The 24,674-nt window shown below is 47.3% G+C and overlaps 1 protein-coding gene across 1 annotated transcript; it reads right to left on the bottom strand.

Annotated features, from left to right (window-relative positions):
* Window positions 1–1,392: 1,392 nt before the first annotated feature.
* On the bottom strand, window positions 1,393–23,976 carry LOC119170671 (thiol S-methyltransferase TMT1B). Its single transcript, XM_037421903.2, has 3 exons — window positions 23,048–23,976; window positions 8,351–8,500; window positions 1,393–1,825 (listed from the first exon to the last, which is right to left on the bottom strand). Exons 1-3 carry the CDS (start codon window positions 23,420–23,422, stop codon window positions 1,592–1,594), a joined length of 759 nt encoding a protein of 252 aa, XP_037277800.2. The 5' UTR covers window positions 23,423–23,976; the 3' UTR covers window positions 1,393–1,591.
* Window positions 23,977–24,674: the final 698 nt, after the last annotated feature.

Genomic DNA, 24,674 nt, shown 5'->3' on the forward strand with positions numbered 1-24,674 from the left:
AGACCGATGTCCTAGTAAGCGAATACAAGTTTCATCGCACGCCTCTGAAGCGTTATAGGCAGGTTAAAGGGCGCAGTAACCACAGTCAAGTGCTTCGACACAAATCTGGCCAGCAGTTAGCCAGTGAAAAAGAAGTGCGAGACAAAACAGCACCGTGGGAATATTATGAAAAATTACCATATGGTACTTTTCGTGTAAACACGCGTGGTGTTGTAACCTCTGCGGCCCAGTAAATATGAAATGAACGCCGCGATTGCAGCACGAATAAAGCCTGGACATGCTATTAAGCACAGCGCTTCAGTAATACTGTTTAAAGCAGTAAAAAAGTAGGGTACTTCTCAGTGCAGTGTATTGAGACAGTACAACTTGGACTTCAAGTACTTTGATTATGCCACAACAAAGAAAAACATATTATAAAAAAGGCACAATTTCTGCGAGCATACGCATCACACAAAATTATGCACGGTGTGTCGAGCATGTTGTTTCACAAACATAGGAGAGGTGCTGACTGTTGGAATGTTTTTAGAGCAGAGCATAAACAAGCGTAGGGCCAGGTAGTATCGTAATAGTACCTCAGATACGTTTGCGTACCCGTATTTCTCTGAAGACATACACCTGAAAAATATATCTGCGCCTCAGTAGTTTGTGGCGTTTGATGACGCATTAGCAACGAAGGCCATTATGCAGTAAAGGCAAGTATCTCAAAGGTAACATATATTTATGACGTACCGACCTCATCACGATACCGTGCAAGACACAGGCATCCGGTTACATTTTTGGCCGGAAACAAGCTCACAAGTGTCTAAGGGAAATAGAAGAATTTCTTGTACTAAGCCAAATAAAAACGCGACGCCAGTGGACGACACGGCAAGGGGGTCGCGGGGTCGCCCCCCGGCACAAAATGGCCCATGTGGTGACGCATCCCGAAACCGCTGATGGCCATATCGCGGAGGACGTGTTGTCGGTCTCGGACGGATGACAAATGCCGTCGTCTGTCGCTACCTGCATGTGTTTTCTAGGGTGTTCCATTTCAGGCTGCCAGAACGTGTATTTCGACATCAGTGTTCGGAATACCTTTCTGGGTATCATTGCCCAGTTCCGAGCCAGAGCTATGGAGAAGTCCTGCTCAAATCATAGGGATATTATAAAGAAATGCGTGCGCCTTGCTATTAAAGAAGGTTCATATAGTTATTAAAGGTTGTAATGCAACCACTTGACACATGCACCTTGATAAGGCTATCCAAAAAGGTGCGTCTACAGCACTGAAGACGGCGTATAATGTAGATATTACGGCAGTTCGTCTGCCCTGCTGAAACACCTCCTCAGAGGGAGAAATGCACCAATTGATTTGATAGAATGCTTTGTACAAATATTGAAACATAATACTGCAAGTATACGTATCAAACCTTACATTTGCATTATACTAAGCGAAAAAAACTCCTTAAAAATATACAGTTTGTGGTGTTACTTCATCTTCAAGTTTCATTACGTAAATGTTCTGCGTGGAACAAGAAAAGCCGTAGCGGTATGCAGTGAGTGCACAGTGACACTGTACCACAGAAGAAGCCTGTAGTGCCGGGCCAAGTCGCTTTTACGCGACAGCGTAGCCGTACACATGCCGCGTCAAGATGATGGGCATGTCGACGTTCGTCTCTTTCAAGTGAACCTCGCTGAATCCGGCGTTCTTGATGACCTCTCCCGAGTCTCGGTTCAGGCAGCATCCGCACCAGATGATACACCACAAAGGCGTCAGCACACTCTGCAACATCCGGCCCACGCTTCCCTTGGGCTGTGCCACGTGCTCCATAAACACCAACCGGCCACCCTGCAAAAACAACCAATCGGAAAAAATAGCCGCCGTCCAGCTCATGGACTAAGCAGTGTCTATTATTACATGCGAAGCAGCTCTTTGACTAGCCTGTGTAACGCTGTCAGTCCGTGTCTCCGTGCCAACGCGCGGCGCCACGATCCCCTCACCGCAGGTGCTGTGGCAGTGCCAAATACGACAAGCGTTTCCTCGTGGTGCGCGGTGACGTCACTCTTTCGCCTGCCGCGGGCTCGCTGTCTGTCACCTCTCGCTTCCCCTATCCACCACTCGCAACGTTCGAGCACACATCGAGTGAACACTCTTTCACCTCCTTTATCTGCGGTGGAGAGGACGCCGGAATTCATCCGCCAAAACATGCGCCGAAGCGATTTGACTGAAACCGGCCGTCACCGGCATTGCGAAAATTAGCAGAGCCGATTGCATTAGCGAAAGGCGAAGTCACGCCTGCAACACCAACGAGGCGTGAGCCAGAGAAGCTAAACCCAAGCGTCGGCAGCGAAAGACCAACGGCACCGACGAGGCACGAGTAAAAAAAAAACGCCAATCACATCCGTGCGCAATGCTACTGCTTCGCATCCTATCAGGGTTCCCACCGGGGAGATGGTCCACAATTTTTCTTCAGGCTAAAAATGCAGGCGGGGTCATGAATCTCCTTATTTCTGATAATATGAGAACATAAGCCACGCACTGCGCACGATCTCCGCTTCAAGCATAGGTGTCAGCAGCGAGGTGCAGAACGGGCACTTGCCACCCCCCTCAAGCACATCACCCCCGCCAGTATATACCCTCTCCCCCATCCACGTGCAACAAGGTTTTGCGCCCCCCTCCCTCAAGATATTATCCTGCTGACGTCATGACTGCAAGACTGCTGTTAAGTCGTACGCGTACTGCATGTGTTGATAATGCAGCAACTGCAGGAAAAGTATAACCATGATGACGTCATTACTGATTAGTATTCACTCAATTTTATAGACACAAATGAACGTATACATGCTCAAAGCAGATTTCACGTATACGTGCACTGACTGAAAGTGCAAAAACATTCCGAGGATATACGAATATGGTACAAAATAGTGGACTCTGCGAACGACCACCGTTTCAAATTTTGAGCTTTCGTTATGCTCATCCTGGCGACGTTCAATCTTGCTCTCTCCCCTTTTTTACCAGGAGGATTGTTCTATCTCGTTAAACTTGAGCTCTGAGCTCGTTTACCTGTCTGATGCCTTCTACATTTAAAAGGGCCCTGAAACACTTTTTAAGTAACCACAGAATGAACCCTCTGAAGAGCTTATTGCCTCACGAAATAAACAGCGCAAGAGCTTTAAAAATTCATCCAGTGCGAGCGGAGTTGCAGAGGTTCGTCGCATGCTGCGATTGCTTTCTCTCTTCTCTCGTCCCGACGAAAGCACTGGAAGCTAAGCAAACGGCATGCACAAAAAAAAAAAAAACGTCATGCGATCCTCGTGACCTTGAGCACTTTTTTTTTCGTATGCGCGGCTTTACTAGCGTGCTCGTGCGCGCACGCGTGGACAAGTCGCAGCCTCCAGCGGCAATCTCTGTGACGACCGAGCGAGTCATGTTCAAATCAGCCAATGGCTGATAGATGGGTTTACTGCGAGTACTTTTTGGGCTTATTCCGTGATTTGTCGAAGGAAGCGATTTTCAGCTGAGTTTGATACTTTATTGTGAACTCCAGGCCGCGTGATGCGCTATATAATTTGGCTCCCGCGATGTCGAGAGCCTCTAATATTGATCGGCAGTGCTTTCTGACCATGCTCAAAAAGTGTAGCAGGGCTCCTTTAACGTTCACTTGCCACTGAGAGAAAAAAAAACCCTATTGGTGAAAAGACAACAAGAACGACAAATTGCTGTCGAAATATGAAAAGAGAGAGAGAGATAAAGATGCAAGGAAAGACAGGGAGGTTAACCAGACGCACATCCGGTTTGCTACCCTGCACTGGGGAAGGGATGAAGGGGAGAAAAGAGGTTGCAGAGAGATGAGAAGGTACACACAATCACGAGCACACTCTGGGAGCACACACAGTCTACAGGCGGTCGCTCAGGTTTGTTGACTTTAAGTAAAGCAGCAGTGCTTTAGTCGCTTTCTGCGCAACTGACGCAGATGTCCAAGGTCCTAGTATCTTCTGCACACAAAATGGTCTGGGGTCAAGTTGATTCAAAACCATCTGGAGCTAATTTCGATAAAGATCTGTCCCGCAGTGTTAACACCTCTAAACACTAAACACTGCGATGGCTTCAGCAAAAGTTTTTGAAATGAGCACCAGAGTTCGGGTCTTGTTCGGTCTCACAAGAAGGCGACAGAGCAGGCCCTGAAACGCCAGGTTCATCAAAAAAAAAAAACAAAACTTTGCAACAGAGTTTTCAAATTCCGAAAAGTATTACCACATTAGTTGTGCTTTCAGAATCAACGAAAGCTTACTTTGATAATAGCAGACTAAACACTAAATGCTTGTGTACGTTTCGTAATATATGCACACTGAACAGCAGAACACTCGCATTCATGCGAGAACAGGGTGCAGGAACGTAAATAAGAAAACAGGAGCAACTTTAAGGGTAGCACATATGCAAGGCACCTTTGCGACATGGCAATGCGACTGATGGCAACAATGTCTGGATCGGGACGTGTGGCGTTGTCTAGGTCGGGGCTCCTTGACCTGAAAGACGCATGGCAGATCACAAGGCTTCTGCGTACGTTCGACGGTGACTGTCAGTAGACACAGGAGCCGTTTCCGGATCAACCGACATCGGTGGAAAACGATTGGCGTGCTGCACCTGCTGAATCTCGTTACGGATGACACTGGTGATGGAACCGACATCGATTTCCCTTGTCCCGTACATCTTTTCCGTTTCTTCGTGGACGACACAGCGGATCACATCGCGAATCGATTCGGGGCTCTTGCTCCCAGAAGTGGCGAAAAATTCGGGGGTTGAAGCAATATTCACTTGACGGTCAAACCGGGCAGACCGTTGGTGCAGTACTCGCTCCATTGTTGCCGCTTCAGTAAGGAACTCAGCAACACTCTTGGGGGACTACGCACCAAACCAGCAAAAAGTTTTCGCTTCACACCAGGCATGAGGTGGCGCAACCTTTTTGTTCTGCCATATCAGGATCCGCTCACTTGAAAAGCCGTATCATGTCCTCGACGTACATCGAGACGGTCTCGTTTGGCATCTGGATGCGTGATTGTAGTGCACGCTCCGCCCGTTCGCGGCAGTCGGGACTCCTGTAGGTCTCCAGAAGGCGACGCTGGAACTCACGCTAACATATCAGAACATCATCTCTGTTCATAAACCACGCCAATTGGCACCATCCTTTAGGCCCGTTCTGGAACTTCACGGCATTATCCCAGTAATTGATCGCTGCGACATTTTCAAAGTCACCCAGCCAGTCGTGAACATCTACATGCTGCTCTCCGTGAAAGGGGATAGGCATGAGCGGGTACTGGACGGTGCAGTAGATCAGCGTAAAAGGCGTCGGAGCTAGCACGGCAGCCAGTGTCGAAGTCATAGTCGCTGCGTCAGTAGTCAATGTCTCAGGCAGTAGGCCTGAATGGAGGAGGAGGAGGAGGAATGAAAGATGAAGGACAGGGAGGTTAGCCAGTTGGGCCTGATTGGAGGCAACTTGCTCTGTGAGCAGGAGAGGCCAAGGGTGCAGTGCTTGTGTTCCGGCTGCTGGGCGGGGTCTTGTGCATCGGTGGACCGTGAGTCGCTGTACCCAGCACCTCCACTAGTCTTGTCACGTTCCTGACGACAAACTTGACTTTATGGGCGCGTTGAGTCGACTAGCCAAACAGCAGCTTAGATAGATCTTCTTTGTCCTCTTTCACTCATGGATCTCACCCAAGCAGACCATGTGGCAATATATTATATATATATATTATATAATATAATAATAATATATTATAATATATTATATATTATTATTATATATATATATATAATATTCAAGTAGAACTTCGACGAGAAATCACAACGTAGTTTATTTCTTTCGACGTTTCAGCCAGAGTCTGACCTTTACGAATCTGACCAAAGTGTGCCTGAAACGCCGAAAGAAATCAACTACTTTGTGACTTCTCGACTACTTCTCACAGAGGATCTATTAGACTACTTGCAGCGCTACGGCCATTCCACCGTCATGCCTGCATATATATATATATATATATATATATATATATATATATATATATATATATATATATATATATATATATATATATCAACAGAGAAAGCTTCAACGACGCGTTCACACTTTGATATAAATTTGGAAACACACAGAGGTAGTGCCGAGGAATGGCGCTTTAGCCCAATTTCCGCGTCCAATATGCGACGCTCATCTTGCTATTATGCCTGTTTGGCTGATCATGCTTTGGCGGTAGGCATCTATAGATACCACTATAGTTTGTATCATAAATTTATCATAGATGTTAGTGTCAAGATGGAGATGTACCAAGCGTCAACGAAGATACATCCTCGTTGAACAGGGCTATAGCTGCTCAACAACAAATCATACATTCGGCAAACCCTGGTTTATCAATGTACAGTAAGATTTATTTACCCCTGCAGAAGCGCGTGTTACTTTCGTGCTATATGCAGATTGCTATGACGGAAAGATCAACCATGTTTTTTCAACGAATATTTGCTGTTATATTTTTTCATAATGCGTAGTACACTTTCTTGCAGATTTCATGCTTGTGTGTATTACAATTTGCCTTGTTTGCTAATAGTCTGAACACTGTTTCTAGAGGGTGCAATTATTAGTAATATTGCTATACTTATACTGCTATATATTACTGTTATTAACCTATTATCAACTTCTGAACACTTCTCTTTAAAAATTATAATTTGTGGTGTTAGGAGCATGCTACATTGTTTACACTCATTGTAATTGTTTCAACCTTTTTTAAGGGGCTCCCAGGCACCCGCATGAATACGCCAATACTAACGGTGTAAACTAAACTTTCCTTTGAAAGAACAAAATATGGGTGATTATAACGTTAAACTATATCCCTCATTTCTTCTTTTCGCAATATGCGTTAGCTGTGTATTATTGGTGCAAACAGTTTTTGTAATGCACACAGCACCAGCTTTTTACGTGAGGTAACAAATCACGACAACATGATCCAACATCTAATGACCACTTATGCACGACCGCGGGATAAATACGAGAATAAGCTATTTTCTATACGGCATATTGTTTGCCTTTTGTTGTTCGGCATTTGAAACTTCCTGTGTGCCACAAAATCGCCTTTGTTATATGACGTCATAAAGCCGGAGAGCATCTCCTTATAAATGTATTTCAAGTAGGCTAGCTGCCAATCACATAAACAGCGGGTACTTATAGCAGCTGGCGAGAAGAATTATGAGAATAATAATATATTTGCACTCGCAGCATAACGATGCTTAGTAGTTTGTGCGCGTATACATCTGCGTAAGCTCATATACCTGCTGAGAGAAAGAGAAATAAGCAGTGCTGCACCTTTGTGCTTCTTTGCTGTCCGAGATGTATCTTTAGCTGTAAAAGACAATCCAAATTGAGTAAGAACCAACTAGCCCGACTCTTGACTAAGCCTCCATAGTGCTAAAAACCACGGCCTTTCACCTTTTCTCTGATCCGGTGGGTCAAGTTGTGGGGCAAGATTAAAAGTCAAGCTTCCTACTGAGCTCAAGTGCACTGTTTTATTCGTGGCCACTTTGCAAGCTGCCGGTATGTCTCCAAGTTACCATACGCAAGGCTGATCAGGTTCATCAAAGACTAAAGCCAAAACAAAATTTGGCGTTTCAGTACGCAAAAACTTAAATATCGAAAACGATTCATCACACTCATCGGCTCGCAAAACCTTCTGCAAAGCCGCGGTGATGACATTCTTTTTTAAGAAAATTATTTTCCGGAAGCAGCAAATGCTTTGACTAATCTTTAAAAACTTTCCTCGTTGACGTCCATAGCTGCATCAACAAGTCACAGGAGCATAAAAACATCAACAAGTTATGTAATATTACAGGGCCCCTGTTCAGCGCTTGCCGGCTCAGCAAATATAGTACAAGACGCGAAAGCGTCACATAGGGGACCCGCACCGAAAAGAGCCAACAAGAAAAAACACCTCAGTAGAAATATTGGCAAAATTTTACAATGTTGTAGCATTGCCTCGTAACATGTTTGTTCTCCCGTTAGAATATTATTGAGTTATTGCTGTTGTCACGGAAAACTACGAATTACTTGTTGGTTCCCCAAAATGCATCCACGAGTGACCACTGTCGAGGGACTCCCCCCCCCCCCCCTCCAACTTTTCTTAGTGGTAGGGCCCCCTTGTCCCGACCCCCCGCTGATACGCCTATGGTTAGAAACGTTGACTGTCGGTAGTAAAAGTAATGGCGACAGTCATCGGTGTGGCAATCGGCCCATAATTCGAAAAGCGGCGTCCCTCAAGAGCTGCAGCCCCTCTCCAGGTGCGAAACGTCAAGCGCGCTGCCCCATTTGAGAAATGGCAAAAACTGCTGGCAGACCTTGACCAGAACTCGGCGACACTCTTGCAGAACCTTCTCAGGGCAGTGGACGGAGCAGAGGAGGTGCGTCACTATCACCGCGTCGAAATGAGCGTCGGGAACATCGCGCATGTCCTCGCCGTAGCAGACAACCCAGCGCTCCATCTCCACCTGCGAGAAAGCATCAGGCACGCTTTAAGAATCGTCGTCATGCACCCTTTTCTCCGTGTGCTCGGCAGCGCGGTGCGGACACTTTTGTGTCGGTAATTATATAACAGTCTGGTAGCCGACAACAAGGTATCTAGACTCTTTTGATAAGGTTAAATGTGACGCGCGTATTAGCTCATTCCTTCTAAAGATCGTTTTAGGGGTTGAACACCTTAACACTTCGGGTGCACGCTAAGGAACCCCAGGTGGTCTAAATTTCCGGAGCCCTCCACTACGGCGTCTTTAATAGTCATATGGTGGTTTTGGGACGTTAAACCCCACATATCAATCGATCAATACCCTTAACACTTCGCAATGTCCGTCCGTCTGCAACCCGTCAGAGCTGTAGTGCAGAAAATTACCAGGCCTGCTCACTGCCCCTGTGACGTCACTCGTTTTGCCCGAGCAAGCAAGCGCGCGTACGGGAGGCTGTGAATCCACTGCCACCGTCGTCTACCGTTAAAAGATAAAGCGTTCGCGGCGAGTTTTACTTGGCTAACAGGTTTCCTCTGCCTTTTGGGCAAGAAAGGGCGCTGTTTTAAGTAATGTATTGCGCTTAAAAGCATTTGGAAATTCAGCTGCATTTCTTCCACGAAACAGTCAAAGACTGTGCGCCATCGAACGTGTGGTCGATGTATAAGAGCCAAGTTTGCAGGACCAACAAAGCGACGAAATAATTAAGGTAAACTTTATTCATCCTTCGTTTATTTACACACACATGCACGCACACACACATTATCTAGAGCAGACAGAGGAACTGTTCCTTACTCCTTTACAAAGTTCCAGCAGTTTTATTTGTACTCTTTCGAACATGTGTCTTCATAGACACGTAGTTATTGAAAAGAGTGTGTCCTGCTGCCACAAGTATGATATTCAGAACAATATCAGAGTGATGATCGTTTCAAGAAATAACAAGATCTTTCGTTTCACTCTTGTGACCGAGACAAGGAGCGGCGTTTCCTCTTTTGCTCTGGTCCCTCTCGCAGTGGTGCGTTGTCCGTCATATAACTTAAGGGTCCAGAAAAAAACTGTTAGTACTGGGTCTATATTAAATCATAAAGCCCCCATGGGCGCTTCTACTGCACTGCCGCTTTTGGGAACGGTATATTTCTGGCAGTAATTTTTAAATATTCTAGCTTGAAGTTGAAATAACACTCCTGAAAAGCAATTAAGAAAGCACTTTACAGTAAGTGTCTACATGCATCTAAACTTCAAGGAAGGAAGGAGGAAAAATAGGAGGAAAAGAACGGTAGGGAGGTTAACCAGACTATAGGCAGCCGGTTTGCTACCCTGCGCATCGGAGGGAGATGGGGAGATGAAAGATAGAGAGAAGAGAGGGAAGAGAGATAAACACAGCACATTAGGCAGCACACGCGCACACACTCAGTCATAGTCCTGTCTTCTCTTCCGTGGTGTGTGACATTGCTGTTACAGCCGCTTGTTCAAGTCCGTGTCGCGTAGGAATTTAAACAGTGCTTTTGTCGCCTTCAATGTCTTCTCTCGGGCACTTGAAAGAATAGTGTCCACAGACATTTGGCTGTTGTCGATGCGCGCAAGAACGGACGCCAGTGACTGCCTCAGGATGTCATACAACGGACAGTCGCACAGGATGTGGTGTAGCGTCTCTTCGCAGCGACAGGCATCGCAGAGAGCGTCGTCGGCCATTCTTGTGACAAATGAATACTCGCCGCGGTGGTCTACTGGCCCGCAGGTCACGGGATCGAATCGCGGCTGCGGCGGCCGCATTTCCGATGGAGGCGGAAATATTGTAGGCCCGTGTGCTCAGATTGGGGTGCACGTTAAACAACCCCAGGTGGTCGAAATTTCTAGAGCCCTCCACTACGGCGTCTCTCGTAATTATATGATGGTTATGGAACGTTAAACCTCACAAATCAATCAATTATGACAAATGAATAAGGTTTTGTATATGCCACTCTTAGCCATAAGCGATGAAGAAAGGTGGCTTCTCTTCGGTTGAGCCCAGCGGACATTCGAATAGCCATCAAAGAGGACAGGTGGTGTTGACAATTCGTCTCATTGCTTGGTGGGCACCATAGTGAAAATGTGATTTCACGCGCAAGTCGCCGAAAATTACTAGCAGCATCAATCCGCGAAAGTGGTATGGCTTGTTCTTGTGTTCCTTTCAAGAGCTACCCACGCGGCAGTATCGGCATGTTCGCCCGGCTGCGGTGGTCTAGTGGCTAAGGTACTCGGCTGCTGACCCGCAGGTCGCGGGATCGAATCGCGGCTGCAGTGGCTGCATTTCCAATGGAGGTGGAAATGTTGTATGCCTATGTGCTCAGATTTGGGTGCACGTTAAAGAACCCCAAGTTCAAAATTTCCGGAGCCCTCCACTACAGCGTCTCTCATAATCATATGGTGGTTTCGGGACATTAAACCCTACATATAAATCAATCAATCAGTCAGTATCGGCATGTTCGTTCCCTATGACGCCGCAGTGACTTGGCAGCCACTGAAACATCACATGATGCCCTTTCTCGCGTGAAGTGTGGAGAAGGCATCGAATTTCGAAAACAAGCTGTTCGTACGGCCCGCGACGCAGTACTGAGAGCACAGATTGTAGGGCAGCCCTTGAGTCGCTAAAAATCGACCATTGTTGCGGCGGTTCCCGATTGACCACTCAAAGCGCCGCGCGCAAAGCAGCTAGTTCCTCTGCTGTAGATGCCGTGGAGTGGTTAAATTTAAAGCTGACGGTAACACCTCTTGCTGGGACAACTACTGCACCTGACGAACACTGGCGGTTCGTGGAGCCATCGTTATATATATGTACACTGTCTGAATATTTCTCGTGCAAAAGAAGAGACAGTTGTTTCAACACGGGCGATGAAAGCTCAGATTTCCTCCGGATCCCTGGTAAACTGAGGTGCACTGTGGATCGAATAAGACACCAATGTGGTATCGATGGTTTAGATGTAGGAGTGAAGCCCGAGCGAAGTTTCTCGTTGTACTTCACAGTCATTTTAGCGAACGATGATTCGCGCCTCTCTGACGGCAACAGTGGACGGTGATGACAGGGAGCACGTGCAAGGTGTCTGACGTGCGTTCTGAGGACTTCTACAGCAATGTGAGTTTGTATTGGATAGTCACCAGCAATTGCAATCGTTGCCTCTGTTGACGTACATCTGGGCAGACCAAGGCACAATCTCAGTGCTTAGGCTTGTACTGCCTGTAGATCACGAACATTGGTCTTGCAGGTATACCTAAGCACGGCCAAGCTATATCTAGAGAGAGAGAGAGAGAGGAAAGGCCGGGAGGTTAACCAGATATTGGCATCTGATTTGCTACCCAGCGCTGGGGGCGGGAAAATAGGGGCAAGAAAGAGGGGGTAGATAGAAAAAAAAACGCTCGCGCACTCATGTGAAAACGAAAACACACATAGGAAGGGCACCCTAGCTACAACCGTACAGTAAGGCCAGTCAATCGCAAAAAGTGTAGTAGCGCTTTCAGGGCCTTCTTCTGTGAAGTCGCAACTTGTCGATATTGTAGAATTCCTTGCTCCGACAGAGGTTGATTATCTAATTTGCTGAGTTCCTCACGAAGGCATAGTCGCTGTTTACTATACTCTAGGCAGTCACAAAGAATATGTTGGATCGTTTCTTCTTTGCCACAGTGGCTACAGGCTGCGGTGTCGGCCATCCCAATGTGGAAAGTGTAGGCGTTGGTAAACGCAACGCCCAACCACAGCCTACATAACAGGGTCTGGTCTGCTCGGCAAAGCCTCAACGGGACTTGAAGACTTAGCGCAGGGTCAAGCGAGTACAGTCGGGCATGCTTGAAATGTGGCTGATTCCATTGTGATGTGGTTTGCTGGCGAGCAAGCCTGCGGAGCTTTCGTGCAGCATCTGTGCGAGAAAGTGGTAGTCGTAGTTTATGATCTTCTGTGTGGGTTGAGCGGGCAGCTTGATCGGCCTGTTCATTGCCGATGATTCCGCAGTGACTGGGTAACCACTTAAATGTAATTTGGTGTCCTTTCTCAGTCAGGTGGTGTATAACCGCTGCTATCTCTAGTACCAGCTGCTCGCGTGGTCCGCGGCGTACGGCTGATAGTAGAGACTGCAGTGCCGCCTTCGAGTCGCAGAAAATAATCCACTTGCGTGTAGGTTGATCAACGACAACTTGTAACGCGGCACGAAGTGCTGCCAATTATGCTGCCGTTGATGTTGTTGTGTGAGATGTCTTGATTTTATTTGTCGTGGCCAACCTTGGTATCACTACTGCACCTGTAGAGCTGTCCGGCTGAACCGATCCGTCAGTGTATATATGTGTGGAGTCTTGGTATGTCTCATACAAGAGAAGTAGTGTGAACTGTTTAAGAGCTGGTGACGACAAATTGGCCTTTTTCTGGACGCCAGGTATGTTAATATTAATCATTGGTTGAGCAAGGCACCATGGCGGAGTCACAGGTCTAGCGGCAGGAGAGAACGAAGTTGGGATCGACTCACCATGTGCGGTCACTGTTTTGCAGTAAGATGTGCATGGTCGGTCCACTGGTAGAGAGGCTAGGTGATGTCACGGAGTTCGAGCAAGGTGTCGTATACGTGTCTTTTAGCACTTCAACATTAATGTGCGTCTTTATGAGGTGGTCCCTTGTGATGGCGATAGTTGCCGTTGTTGATGGACTTTGAAGCAAGCCTAAACAAATCCAGAGTGCTTGAGCCTGGACACTTTGAAGCATTCGTATGCTTGTTTTACTTGCGTTGGTTAACACAGGTAGGCTGTACCGAAGGAATCTAAGGAAAATAATCCTGTATAGTCGCAACATAGCAGCTGTGGACATTCCCCAGTTTTTTCCAGCGAAGAACTTGAACAAAGGACAGATGCCTGTCAATCGCCTTTTCATGTATGATACATGTGGGCTCCATGAGAGGTCTCTGTCCATTATAACACCTAGGAACTTGTATGATCGAAGGTGACGTATCCTTTCGCTGTTTACCAGAACGCTGTAGTTCTGCATTGGTTTGCGCGTAAATGCCACAAGTGCACATTTCTCAGAGGAAATGTCCAGACCTCGTTGACGGAGGTAAATGGCAACTTGAGTGGCAACTCTCTGAATTTGCGCTCGCAGCTGTAGACGTGTTACTGCAGACGTCCAAACGCAGATGTCGTCCGCGTACATTGACAATCTGGCAGTACTTGGCAGATGCTCATTGAGAGCTATTAGCGTCAGGTTGAATAGTACAGGGCTAAGTATGCCCCTTCGGGGAACACCACGGTGGCTGTAATGTAGCGAAGTGTCACCATACTCAGTTCTCACCAAAAAGGATGGCTCAGAGAGATACCTGCGTAGCCGCTGGAACATCCGACCACCCACTCCTACCTCCTTGATAGCGGCGAGGACAGCTTCATGTGTGACGTTATCGTACGCCCCTTTAATATTAAGAAATAAAGAAGCGCAGAGACGCTTACGGCCTTTTTCGTGTTGCACGTAGCTGACCAGGTCTATGACGCTATCAATTGATGACCGGCCATGGCGAAAACCCGTCATAGCGTCCGGGTAGATGTTGTGATGCTCCAGGAACCATTCTAGCCGTCCTAGTACCATCCTCTCCATCACTTTGCCCAAGCAACTAGCCAGTGCAATCGGGCGGTACGATGTGAGCGCCAATGGTGACTTGCCAGGCTTCAGTAATGGAACCAAACGGCTGGTTTTCCAGTTAACTGGGAGGGTGCCCTCTCGCAACGAATCATTGCATATCTCGAGGAGGACACCCCTCGCACACTCACAAAGGTGACACAGTACTCTGTAGGATATTCCAGCAGGCCTAGGTGCTGATGTCCGTCTACACAAAGCCAGTGCTGCTTTAAACCCATGGATCGAAAAAAATTGGTCCATGTGGTGATCGCGTGATGTCGTGCCACCACGTGAGAGCGTGGAGATGTTGGGATCTGCGAGCTGACCACATAATTTGGCACAGAACTCTTCTGCCACATCGACCTCTGATCTCTGTTGAGAGAGGGCTAGAGCCTTGAATGGAGACCGCTGAATGGGAGCTGTCCGGAGCCCTCTTGTCCTCCACAAGTGTGATAAAGGCTTGCAGGGATATAACGACGTGCAGAAAGCTGCCGAACATTGTGACTCTAGCTTGTTTATGGGGCGTTGTATCTACTTCTGAAGACGTCTAGCGATTCGTAAATCGTCGACTGCTTTCGTGCGTCGGTACCTTCGTTCCACACGCCGTCCGACAGCCCGAAGTCGTTCTGATTCCACATCAAATTCGGTTACTCTCGAAGAGCATGTGAGGGTGCCCACCGTGTCTTGCACTGTGGACTTGATCACCTCTTCTAAGTCAAGTGAGGTGTTCTTTTGACAGCGTTCTTCCATGAGAGATTCAAACTTGGTCCAGTCCACTCTTTGGATAGTTTCGCGTACCTTGCAAGGTGATAGATAATCCTCTGATCTTGACATATGTGGGAATGTGGTCGCTCCCATGTGTTTCTATGTCCGCGAACTATACGGCACATCTGACGAGACTTCGAGAAACAAAAACCAAGTCAAGGCAGCTGCTGTATCCAGGGCCACGTAAAAATGCTGAGCTGCCATCATTTGACAAGCACAGCTCGTTGTTTGAAGCAAACGTTATCAGACTTCTACCCTTTGCGCAGATCTTCGGGCTACCGCATAGCGTATGAAGGGCGTTAAAGTCTCCGATGATGACCCATGGGCCAGGAGTGGATGATAGGATATGATGTCCTAGTCTTCTTTGGTCAAATATACTTGATGGTGACAGGTATGCACCGACAACAGTGATAGTAAGACCCTTTTTCTGCACTGTTAAGCATATATATTGGTTATCGTTGTCAGGTGGTACAGACCGAAGAATGTAAGTCAGGTCACGCCGAATAAACAGCAGGACCTTGCTGTTTCCACTATAACAAGCCGACATAAATTATTCGTATCCGGAGAGTCTGATAATGCTCGATAAATTTGGCTCGCAGATGACGATGATGGACAACATATTGGTGAAAACGATCCGACGGAAATCTGCAATGCGTGATTTCAGTCCCCATGCATTCCATTGAAAAATCGTTGCTTTTTTGACCTCTTCCCTGAAAGACAGTGGCTGGTGGGCCATTATCTACTCAAGAGCTGCCAGTACTGGACTCAGAGCGTCCAGTACTTGAAGTGCGCTTCTGTCTGACGTTGTGCGCATGTTGTTCAACACCGTGCGAATGGCATTAATTATGGGTCGTAGATGAGCAATCACTTGGATATCCAAGTTCCGCTGCTCCTCTATTGTCACAGCTTGCTCTGATGAAGGCGGCTTCTGATGCGCTTCTTCCACAAGTCGCGTGCGCGTAAGTGGCGGCCACTCTTCAGTGGAGAGAGATCTACTTGTTTTCTCTCTTCCATCGTCTGCGTTCACCGCGGTGTACCCTGCAGTGGGCGCCGTTCCCAGAGATGCGTTGACTTACTTCTTGTAGTTGACTGTGTTCTTCGCGAAGACCTTCGACGGTGACGTCGTCGTCTTCGCCGGACTTTTTCCGCGGCCTCTTTGTGGGTAGAGCTGTCTCGCACTATTTGTCTAAGAATAGTAAACTCCCTTATGCGTGGACAGTCTTTGGAAGATGCACTGTGGGCACCTTGACAATTAGGGCACTTTAGTATGGTTGCGCTGCATTTGTCCTCGGAGTGTGGTTCTGAGCATCGGGGGAACATTTTGGAGTTCCTGCACGCATCGTGCACATGGCCGATCTTCTATAACTTATGACATTGCATAGGTTTTGAAATAAACGGTCGGAACTGGTGACGAAAGTGGCCAACCTTCACATGGGAGGGGAGACAGTCCTCTTTGAACGTAATTCTCACACAATATGTGTTACCAAGGCAGCCGACATTCACAATGGCGTTATCTTCATTTGCCGGTTTTATCAACACTGAGAGATCCGAGGTTGGAATTTCAGTGGCGATGTCATAAATGACTCCTGTTGAAGTGGTGCTATCAGGTGGTATTATAGACTTGACATTGATGTAACCCACTTGCGTTACTTTCTGAAGAGCGTTCAGCGCACGTGGGTTCAGCACATCGATTGCCAAGATGTTCCTTCTTGCGTTTAGTAGTACTTCTTTGATCTCATTTGGCGTAATATTCTCGAGATACACAGAGAGCGCTTGCCTGTTCAGTCCGCGTAGACTGTCAGTAGCCTTCAGCGGCACATACAGGATGGAGTGAGGCCATCGCTGAGGGGCAGTTTTTACGGTGGTCGTGCTTGATGCCGTAGATGCATTGACGATCCGTCGTTTAGCCTTGCGGTACAGGACGGGTTGGAAGCAGTCGTCCGAGGACTCGTCGCTTGATGCGGAGTACATCTCAGTGTCTTCAGTCTCACTAGACGCGTTTCCTCGCTTTCTCGAAGCAGTCCCCGCGGTCGAAGCGAACTCGGACGGTGCCCCGTGAGGTTGAACATCCATCAACGCGATGTATGGGGCGATAGACCTCACAACTGCAGGGAAAAACCCGAAAAGCACAAAGACGAGCAATGTGTGTTCCGTAAACGAATCACTTTGTCTTCCTCCTCTGCTGAAGAGAATTGTCTGCTATATCTAAACTTCAAGGAAACATATTAAGCTAAGGTGCTGACGGTAATAGAGTGGCAGGAACACCGGCAAGAAATACTATGCACAAAACCAATGTTCTAACCAATGCAACAGCATTCATTCCAATATGATCAACCAACAGAACAGAAGTAATACAAGTCCACAGCGCTAATAGCCTATGGAAAAATGTCGGCCGACCCAGAAGAAAAAAAGCCTGTTCTGAACTTACTGCCACGCGCGTTTATTATTTGAATGCCAGGGCTTACGCCAACAAGTAAGACGCCCACATGACAGCTTCATTTTGGAGCCAGAACGAAACTTGGTGAAGTTGGGCCATTGAAACGACTTGGAAATATGTAGTACAGGTGCGATCAAAAGTGTGCAGACCACGGGATCGCCTGAAAGAATGCATCGACGTGCCAGCTAGCGATGAGACACGACGAGACACCTGCTGCAGGGCGCATGCGCGTCCAGTTTTATCACTTGGCTGCTCATGTCGCTCTGTTGGACGCGGTTACGGCACTCGCAGCCAAAACGACAACTGGGTGTCACTTTCTTTGCTCCATCAAATCTGTGCCGTTCTTTTACGTAGCGGCTGCGGCGGGGCCGGTTCGAGCACCGGCTCGCGTTGTTATTGACACCGGTTGATTAGGAAAAGTAAGCATAGCAAGCATCGCACAACCTGACGAAGCCAAACGCTCAAACTAAAATTTTATCAGGCCAGCTTGCCTTTGTATAGCTCATACAAGTTGCACTTAAATGAGCTTAGTAAAGTCAAGGTTAATGGAGCCAAAACTATTCAAATGTAGTCGAGCACTTTCTACTCTAATAATTCAAGCGTAAGTAGGCTTATTTAAGCCCAGTACAGCTGGGTGCTTTCATGTTAAGCGAAGTTAGGCTTAGATGAGCCCAGATAAGTCGAAAGAATGACCAAATCTAATTAGGCAAAGTTGATCATGATCATTCCTAACCTAGCCATACAAAATTAGCCTATAGAAGGCAAACCTTATCGCGGTCGAATAATATATGTCGACTTCCCCATAAGCACACAGAAGGCAAGGCCAGGAAAATACTAATTACACTTTAGCGACTCCATACCAATTAAGATAATCGATGTATTATGAGTGCCAATTATTACGAAAACTAATTATGAATGAATATTAGTCAAAAGCCAACTAATATACCCTCTATACGGAAATTTCACGTGGCATGATTAGGCTAAATATGCATAACTACGCTAATTAGGCTAGCACCAAAGTAACTGTAGAACATCTGATTAAGTTTGGTTCGTCATAGCATGAAACCAATTGAATTATAATAAGATTTCATTAAACAACATCTTACTAAAACACAAATATTTAACGTAATCGAAGTCGAATTCTCATGAGCTCAGAGAATCCAAGCTCAGCAAGATGCTGATTACTCCTGACTGAATCGAGTCTCTATTACCTAAACATAATTAATTAGCCTTAGCATTATATATAAATATTACTGAATATTGTGCGCGATTCGAAGTCCACCCGAAATACTCGAGTTTCATGTGTGGCAGTTGGGGTAGTTGGTATGGCATGACGACAGTTAATGTCCTTGTCTTTGTGTAGTCGTTTTGTTCTCGCGCTATAACTATCGTCGAGTTTAATGTCGCAGAATTATGCAAATCACGCCTCAATCAATCTAATATAGACATCCGTTGCTGCATAAGACGCTTTTGAGAGTAAAGGTGTTCAATGCAGTGTAATTAATCACGCTTCACCAATTTTGGCTATATTAACTTTGACTTGACTAAGCTCATTTAAATGCAACTTTGATAGCCCGACAAAGGCAAGCTGGCCAGAGGAAAATTAAGTTTGTGTGTTTGGCTTTATCAGGTTGTGCGATGCTTGCTATGCTTATTTTTCCTAATCAACCGGTGCCAATAACAACGCGAGCCGGCGCTTGAACCGGCCCCGTCACAGCCGCTACGTAAAAGAACGGCACAGATTTGATGGAGCAAAGAAAGCGACACCCAGTTGTCGTTTTGGCTGCGAGTGTCGTAACCGCGTCCAACGGAGCGACAGGAGAAGCCAAGTGATAAGACGGGACGCGCATGCGCCCTGCTGCAGGTGTCTCGTCGTGTCTCGTCGCTAGCTGGCGCGTCGATGCATTCTGACACGCGATAGCGTGGTCTGCACACTTTTGATCACCCCGGTACCTTCGGGTCACGAAGAAAACGGACGTCGACGTCAGCTTGACGAACGACACGCTCCCATTTCGTTCTTCAGTAGCCCTTATAAGTAAACAAGAACACTCGCAACTTCGGTTTCTTTGTCACGACTATTCGCAACGCAGCATCACCCAGCCGTTTGTGAGTGTGAGTGATTTTTGAATGAAAAGAAGAGAAAAGTGAGCCCCGTAACTGTCTCTCAGGGGGAGGACACCTCAACAGTAGCTCGCGAGGGACGGGGGTAAAGGAGAGATTAAAAGCATATAATTAAAAGGTAAAGATATATATAGAGAGAGAAAGGAGAAAGCGAGGCGCTGGGACAGCGAACGACAGAAAACGACGGAAGTAAGAAGGAGACAGGAAAGATGGACACGGTCGCAGGAGTCCGAGGACGGGGCACCACTAGGCGAGAGCTCTTGTCCGCATCAGGTGATGGCGTAGGGCGAGCCCAGTCGGCCAGAGCTGCGCTGTCGTCGGAGATCACGGGTGCACAACCGGTCAGCACGAAATCCAGCGAGGGAGTACCCACCCAGCCGTTTTGATCTTCAGCCATACAGATTGCGAATATGCAGTGCACAAAACGCCCCACATAACCACACTGCAGTTCACAGACATAGAAAACGACAGTTTTCTCGAGTCGCCAACAAGCACACCAACATACCACGAAAACGTTCTTATTCAAACACAGTACAGAGGCGCGCTCCCCGCAGTCATGCAGCGCTTCCATGGAACGACGCGAACGTGCAGTGGTCATTACAGCGGCTCAGCGGCAACACCGCCAGTTCAACCCCGAGCTGAGAGCTCGAGAATTTGCATCAAAACGGTAACATCGACAAGGCGACTCGGAGCAGAGATCACGAACCATTATCAAACATTGCCATTTCACGGGTGACGCATAGCATGCTGCGCCCCACCACGGTGGTCTAGTGGCTAGGCCTCTCGGCTGCTGACCCGCAGGTCGCGGGATCGAATCCCAGCTGCGGCGGCTGCATTTCCGATGGAGGAGGAAATATTGTAGGCCCGTGTGCTCAGATTTGGGTGCACGTTAAAGAACCCCAGGTGGTCGAAATTTCCGGAGCCCTCCACTACGGCGTCTCTCATTATGATATGGTGGTTTGGGGACGTTAAACCCCACAAATAAATCAATCAACAGCGTCGATGAGCCATATGTGATCCACTTCTCTAAAAAAGTGTGATTATACCCGTACATTTGAGATAAACTTTAGGGCTGGAAAATTGACAGTTGTTGAATATTTACGTCCCAAAACCCCGATATAATTATAAGAGACGCTGTAGCGGTGTGGTCTGAAAATTTCCGCCACCTGGTTTTATTTATTCTGAACCTAAATTCAAGCATGAGGGCTTCTAGCATTTTCACCTCCTCCTAAAGTGCGGACGCTATGGCAGGAATTCAATTCTGTGACTTTCGAGTCAGCAGCCATGGGAGCTGAGGAAACAAGTTTTTCAAGATTTGTGTGCTTTTAGTTGCAATGCCATATATGTCTGACTTACGCACGAAGCAATGTCTATGAGCATGTGAAAGTTTAGAAGGAAGGAAAGAAGGAAGGGAGGAAGAAAGAAAGAAAGAAAGAAAGAAAGAAGGAAGGAAGGAAGGAAGGAAGGAAGGAAGGAAGAAAGGAAGGAAGGAAGGAAGGAAGGAAGGAAGGAAGGGAAATAGGAGGAAAAGAACGGCAGTGATGTTAACCAGCCTATAGGCAGCCGGTTTGCTACTCTGCGCATGGGAGGGGGAAACGAGGATAGAGATCAAGAGGGAAGAATCAGCCGGGATTTGAACCCGCGATCCGAGCGTTATCAGCATGGTATAACATTCTTGATAAGAAAGTGCGCAGCGCCGATTTGACAAGGAAGGAAGCACACGCAAGCCAGATTATTGTTGTGGGACAAAATTACACACCTTTCATTCAATAATTCAACTAGTGTAGTTGAAAAAATAAAGTCCGTGCGCCTCGTTAGCTGCGTTTAAGCCGATCTTAATCGATATAAGAGACAATGCGAACGAACGTTTGGAATGTCACATGGTGACGAAATAGGCAATAACATAAAATAGCAACAATCCACTTGTCTATGTTCTTACCTCCTCTACAAACTAACAAACAAAACCAAGGCAGTGTCGTTGGATGAAAAGCAAGTGTTCAGCACAAACAACAACTACATAACTTACGACATACCACATATGTTGTCGTATTAGGAACGCGAAAAATTGAATATAACTAAAAAAGAGCGCTTACTGTAAATTTACATGACAAATGTTGTCCGCCTGTAATAAAGCAGCATTGGGATTAGTTACCAGCACTTAGAGGGGTGTTAACTTATCAAATTATAACACGTTATGGGATGTCTGACAATGGAAGACAGTAGTTTCTCACCGACATGGCGATGTGTTTTCTCGGACATTTTCTATTTTAAGATCATGGCTATTTCTGAGGATTGTATAGTTTGCATATTTTTTCTTGTAGCATCCGAATTCTCCTCTTGAAAAAATGAATATGGGTACAATATACATTAGTAGGGTAATATTAATTTATTTAGTGTGTGTTGGTGCTCTGAAAGTGAAAATATTTCTCATATCTCTGATACTAGGCATCTCGTCACCTGCCCAGTGGTCTAGTGGTTAAGGCGCCCGACTTCTAACCTGTAGGTCACGGGATCAAATCCCACCTGCATTTTGGTGGAGGCAAAAAATGCTTGAGGCCTGCCTGCCTGGATGTAGGTACGTGTTAAAAAACCTCGGAGGGCCGAAATTTCCGGAGCCCTCCGCTACGGCGACCCTCGTGATCATATCGTTGTTTTCGAACGTGAAACCCTTACGATTATCACTTTGTCTCTATTAAACGTGTGGTCTTGTCAACTGTCTCGAAAGGGTTCCTTGGCCTAGTCAAGCTGTTCATAAGAGCTTTTTTTTTTTGAAATTTGTTCTTTTCGGGGAAAATAAAGCTATGTGATTAGAAAATAGACGGTAAGTGACCGATAAGTGATTGAGGTGATGAGTAAAGGGAAGCTGGTGCTTTTCCTGCCCTCTGCTAGGCTGTAGCTCTGTTCACAGAACATGCTTTGCTGTTTGATAAGTTATGGCCCTTGCAATGCCGTCAAAGAAACCTAAAAAATGAAAGGACGGTCGAAGGTAAGTGAAATGAAAAATATAACAGATGGGTAGAAATGGCCATTCTGCCTTAGTTTAAACCCGTGCGCGGCGCTGAACAGAACAGGAAATGCGAAAGCACAAATGCTGGCACACCGAATGGCTTCACGCTTGTTACAAAGTGTGCGCTGGTTACATCATGGCGCTTCAGCCAAACCGAACTATATATGTAACACGTCACGTTTGCACTATCAACGTGCAAGCTTTGTGAGAATAAATGAATATTTGCTTGTTTTTGCCTGACGCTTAGCGAATACAAAAGGCGAATGGCGCTAGCGCAGTGCCGTAACCAGCTTGTGGGGCTACGGCCGGACTACAGTGGTGCCACGCGCGCAAGGGGTGAGGGGGTGCGCCCCTCGCCCCTCTAGTCCGGCCGTGGACTAGAGGGAACCGCATACCGGGCCCGTGCCCCTCCCCCTTCGTGAAACTTCTGAGGAGTCAGTCCCCCACAGAAAAAAGGAGGAAGAGGAAAGACATGAAGGTTCGCCACCGAAAAAAAAAATTGCCTACGCCCCTGCGCTAGTGTCACAACTAATTTTGTAGAAATCGCGACACGTTTCACATTTTGAAATAATTCGGAGATGCACCAACCTTCGGGTACTTCTTGATCGTTTCCAGAAGGAAATTTTGGAACTCCGTGTTGGGATCGACGTTCCAGTACTTGATCTTTCTTCGTAAGAAGCCGAAGTTGGCTCCCGAACCGGCGCCAATTTCGAGCACTCGAATGGCGCCGTCCGCGCGCAATTCAGGATCGCTGGACTCCGGCTCGTCCAGCGCGGCAATCGTTTTGCGTCGAGTGTCCTCGAAGGTGTGTCGCCACAGCCGGCCAGCCACGGCCATGATATGCACAAAGAACCACTGGCGTGCGCGAAAACTCAGCAGCAACAGCGGCAGTAGCAGGAGTCCAGCGGCGCAGATGAAGGCCACCACGAAGCAGTCGAAGACGCGGCGAAGCCTCAGCTCCATGTTTAGTCAGCACAAGTTGTCCAAGGACGCGTCGAAGATAACCGCGGCGACGGATGTTCGCAGCCACGACAGGCGACCGATGCACGATTAGCCAAGGCGGTCAGGAAATGCGATTGAACGCGTGCAGCACCCACGGCGCTGTCGGAGCGGAGTAGAAAGCAGACGCCCCACGGTCGAGCTGGCGGTGAACCCAGCGACTAGATGATGACACGCGTGATTGGGCGCACGCGTAGAGCGACTCGTAGGGCCGGTGTATTGCTTATGATCCGAAAAGGTCGCCAGCGGCGAAGCACTTGTGTCACGAATACGGAATAAAAGGAGACAACAAGCGCAAAAGCACCGCGCCTCCGCTTCAGCGATCTAGCTTAAGATTCGCCGGCGGAATGTGGCGTGACCTATCTCAAGCTGCGGTAGCTGTGCGAAGCGGTCAAAGCGTTCTGCACCAAATAATTCGAAATGACACGGCTTACGCACGTCTGAGCGAGGGATTACACCAACAACATAAACACAGGCGACAGTCACACATGCACACGCGATGCGAAAATGCAGGTGTACAGATGGCTTTGCAGCTGGTGCGCTCTGCGCGCCATCTCTCGTTGTAGGACAGTAACTCGTCGCGACGTTCTGTAGCGCCATCTGTTACAGCGCAATGTTCAAATTCGCGTCGAAGCGGTTGGTTCTGCGCACCGCTTTACAGGCGGTTGATAAGTAACGAACTAGCGACATATCCCCTGAGAAAGCCTTGTAGTCCTTTGTATGCCCAAAGCGCGCATTCTATTGCAAAAATTGTAACATCGCTGAATACCATTGTGCGATCCGCCACAAGTAGCTGAATACGAGTAAACCATTCTACATCCCCCAAAATATACCGAAAAACATACATGACCAACACTTTCAGCTACAAAACAAGAACGTGTGGAATTCGCACATGTTGAGAATTCTCGCGCATGAGTTTGACAGTGTAACAAAAGGTGGGCTGCATTGCCCGTATTATCGATGCGGTTATTCTTCCTGCCTTCGTAGTCATACGAGTGAACATGCATCTGTTACTCATGCATCTGTTTCTCACAGACAGATGATGGACGAACGCGGCCAGCAGATGATTCGCGGTTTGCCGATAAAACCCCTCGAAGCTTCGCCCAGCTCATCATTATTCACTCCGTGGATTTGCTGTGAGGTGGTTGCTACATACATGCATACATATAGGTGACGACCAACCCCACGCCTTAAGAAGCTTCGCCCTTAAACATTA

This window comes from Rhipicephalus microplus, chromosome 2, assembly GCF_043290135.1.
Source record: "Rhipicephalus microplus isolate Deutch F79 chromosome 2, USDA_Rmic, whole genome shotgun sequence".
In the NCBI taxonomy this organism is placed as follows: Eukaryota; Metazoa; Arthropoda; class Arachnida; order Ixodida; family Ixodidae; genus Rhipicephalus; species Rhipicephalus microplus.